This window comes from Alligator sinensis, unplaced genomic scaffold (assembly GCF_000455745.1).
Source record: "Alligator sinensis unplaced genomic scaffold, ASM45574v1 scaffold647_2, whole genome shotgun sequence".
Lineage (NCBI taxonomy): Eukaryota > Metazoa > Chordata > Crocodylia > Alligatoridae > Alligator > Alligator sinensis.
The window spans coordinates 5,652,065-5,654,979 of record NW_005841832.1 but is presented as its reverse complement, the minus strand read 5'-3'; the positions used below and the strand labels follow the sequence as shown (position 1 = coordinate 5,654,979).

The 2,915-nt window shown below is 49.9% G+C and overlaps 1 protein-coding gene across 2 annotated transcripts in view; it reads left to right on the top strand.

Moving 5' to 3' along the window:
• The window catches only part of PLPPR4 (phospholipid phosphatase related 4), a 63,986-nt gene that overhangs the window by 56,575 nt on the left and 4,496 nt on the right, over positions 1-2,915 (top strand). The window contains exon 6 of one of the 2 annotated variants that reach the window (XM_006015004.1): positions 1,681-1,854. The exons of the other annotated variant lie outside the window; for it this stretch is intronic. Within the exon in view, the coding sequence (XP_006015066.1) occupies positions 1,681-1,854 (174 nt within the window). The remainder of the gene's footprint in view (positions 1-1,680; positions 1,855-2,915) is intronic. 2 annotated transcript variants of the gene reach the window in all.

Genomic DNA, 2,915 nt, shown 5'->3' with positions numbered 1-2,915 from the left:
CCGCCCCCCACCGTGCTGCACTCCATGGGGCTGGTGGAGCCAGTGGGAGCACAGCGCTGGCTCTGCCCACCTCCCGACACTGGGCTGCACGCCCATCAGCTCCACCAGCCTCATGGAGTTCAGCCTGGTGGTGGGAGGCAGGCAAAGCCAGTACTCCACTCTGCTTCCTGCCACCGGGCTGAGTTCCACAGGGCTGGAGCCGCTGGGAGTTGAGCCCAGTGGAAGGAGGTGGAGCACAATGCTGGGGCTGCATGCCACCTTCTTCCACCAGGCAGCAAGCTGGTAGGCACTGAGCCTGGTGGAGGGGGTGGTGTGCAGTGCCAGCAGTGCATACCGCCTCCCTCCACCAGGCAGTAAGCTGCTATGCGCTGAGCCCAGTGGAGTGGGCTGGTACACAGCAGTGGTGGTGCACACTGCCTCCCTCTACCAAGCAGCAAGCCGCTAGGTGCTGAGCCCAGTGGAGGGGGCTGGCCAGCCCTCAGCACCTAGTGACTTGCTGCCTGGTGGAGGGAGGTGGCATGCAGCACTGGGGCTGCACTCCACCTCCCTCCACTGGGCTCAGCGCACAGCAACTCCCAGCCCTGTGGAACTGAGCCTGGTGGGGGGAAATGGAGTGCAGTGCTAGGCCTGCGCTCCACCTCCTTCCACTGGGCTCAGCTCCTAGTGGCAGAGGCAACCTCCCGCCCACACCCCCAGGAGAGCCCTGCCGGACTCCTCCAGGGGTGTGGGCAAAACTCAAAACAGTGTTGAAACAGTGAAACTTTTGATGAAACAAAATGAAATAGTGCTTTCAAAAGGAAACTAAACTTGAAACGAAACACTGTTCTGTCAAAACAGAAGTGGAAGCAAAACGATGCTGTTTCACACAGCCCTGTTGTCTTCCATGATTGCTTTATTAGGGATTAAAAGAAACCCTTCACTGGGGAGGAATTACTCTACATCTGATTCTTTTGAGGTCTCTTCACTTTCCTTTGAAGCAGTGTTTCACAACCCTTTCAAATTACTAACTGCTTTATGCTTACTATAGAAGTAAGAGCAAAACATATGTATGAAAACAATGATAAAAATATCGATACATATATGCTGAGAATTTGACAGTGACTACTTGATCTTGAGGGGTATGGTTACGCTGAAAATGAGATTCTTTCCCTTAGGTTGTAATGCAGTTTTTAATAGGTCATGACCCCCCCCCCCCCCCCCACTGCCTTTTCTGACTCCCTAGGCCAGAGGGGTGGCATTCTTCCCCCTAGCTGAGAAAAGTGGGAAGTTCACACATCTAGGACTGGCCACTGGGAAACAGGTATTGGATCTTATCTGGTATATCAATTCCTACATCCTGGAAGTGCTAGCTCCTTAGCTAATTGTGTTTATCCATGCCTCGGGCCTCACAACTAGTTAGGGTCTAATAAGTCCCCAACCAAAGCTCTCACTCTCGTTTTTGATGACAGCAAAGACATTTCTTAGATCATTTCTCCAGAAATGGGTCCCATGTGAGGACATATTTTTCTAAAGCATATGAGTAGACTTTACTAGGTCTGAAAAACAGAATCAGCAAAATTCATACAAAGTGACAATATTATATACAGGCTTACTTTGTATTGAAGAAATAATGAACACAAGAAAGTATCGTCTTGTAGTTAAATGCAACTTCTTTAAGTCACTTTTTTTTCTTCTTTCAAGATGTACTTCAATTCCACGTTAACGGACTCCTCTAAACTTCTAAAACCTCTACTGGTCTTTGCTTTTATTATCTGTGGAATTATATGCGGCCTGACTCGTATCACACAGTACAAGAATCACCCAGTTGATGTTTATTGTGGATTTCTAATAGGAGGAGGAATTGCTCTCTATTTGGTAAATATAATATGAAAGTTTTAGTAAGCAATGTACATAAGAATATTTATGTGTAGAAAAAATTCTTTATGGTTATTATGTACAGATATTCTGCCCCATTGATAACATATATATTCAGCAATGGTTTGAAGACTTTTATTAACTATAAGCATTCTAAAGGGGAATGATGTTGCCATCTAAAATACGTATAGTAATGTACAACATTGATTTTAAAGGGAAATGGGATCTAACATTGAACATGGAAACCGCTCTAAAAATGTGCATTGTTACACTATTTGTAACAATGCACCACTTTGTCACGGCATGGTCCTGCAGGAGGGCCATGATCTCCTCAAGGCCCCCTTCCTGTGCCAAGTTGGCCCAAGGGCACCCTCAGATTCTTGCCCGCCACGTCTTTGATGTTGCAATATATTAGGGAGGCTGCCTTATGTCTTCTTGGACATGGTCCGCTGTAACCTCTGGCCCCGTGGATTCCTGGACCCCTCGTGGGTCTTGTCCTGCAAACGGGTGCTTCGGGGCACCCTAGCCTTATGGACTATGTGTGGCTCCAACCACCCCTTTTACCATGCCCCAAGCCTCGCAGCTGGAATAGACATTGTTTGGTCTCTCTCTGTCCCCACTCCCTCTCTGGCACTCGGGCTCTCGGCAGCCCTGTCCCTCTCTCTCCCTCTCTCTCTCTCTTTCCGCGCCCTCTTCTCCATGGCCTCCTCAGTAATGCTGCCCCTCCTCTCCAGGGCCTCCTCAGTAATGCTGCCCCCTTCTCCGGGACTGACCACACTGCTGCCCCCTTCTCCGGGACTGACCACGCCTGCACTGGGGCTTCTCCGCAACGCCCCTCTCTCTGGGGCTTCTCAACTGCCCCTCTCTGGGGCTGGGGTCTATGTACCCCGAATGCTGCACCCTCACTGGCACTCAGGTCCCCACACCAGTGAGAGTCCCCTATGAGGCCTCCTCCAACCCCTAACAGCCTCACCCAAACCACCGGCGTAACAAATAGCAAACACAAACGCAAGCCTCTTGGCTACAACGTAAACAGAAGCCGCCCCGCCATAACAAAGCTC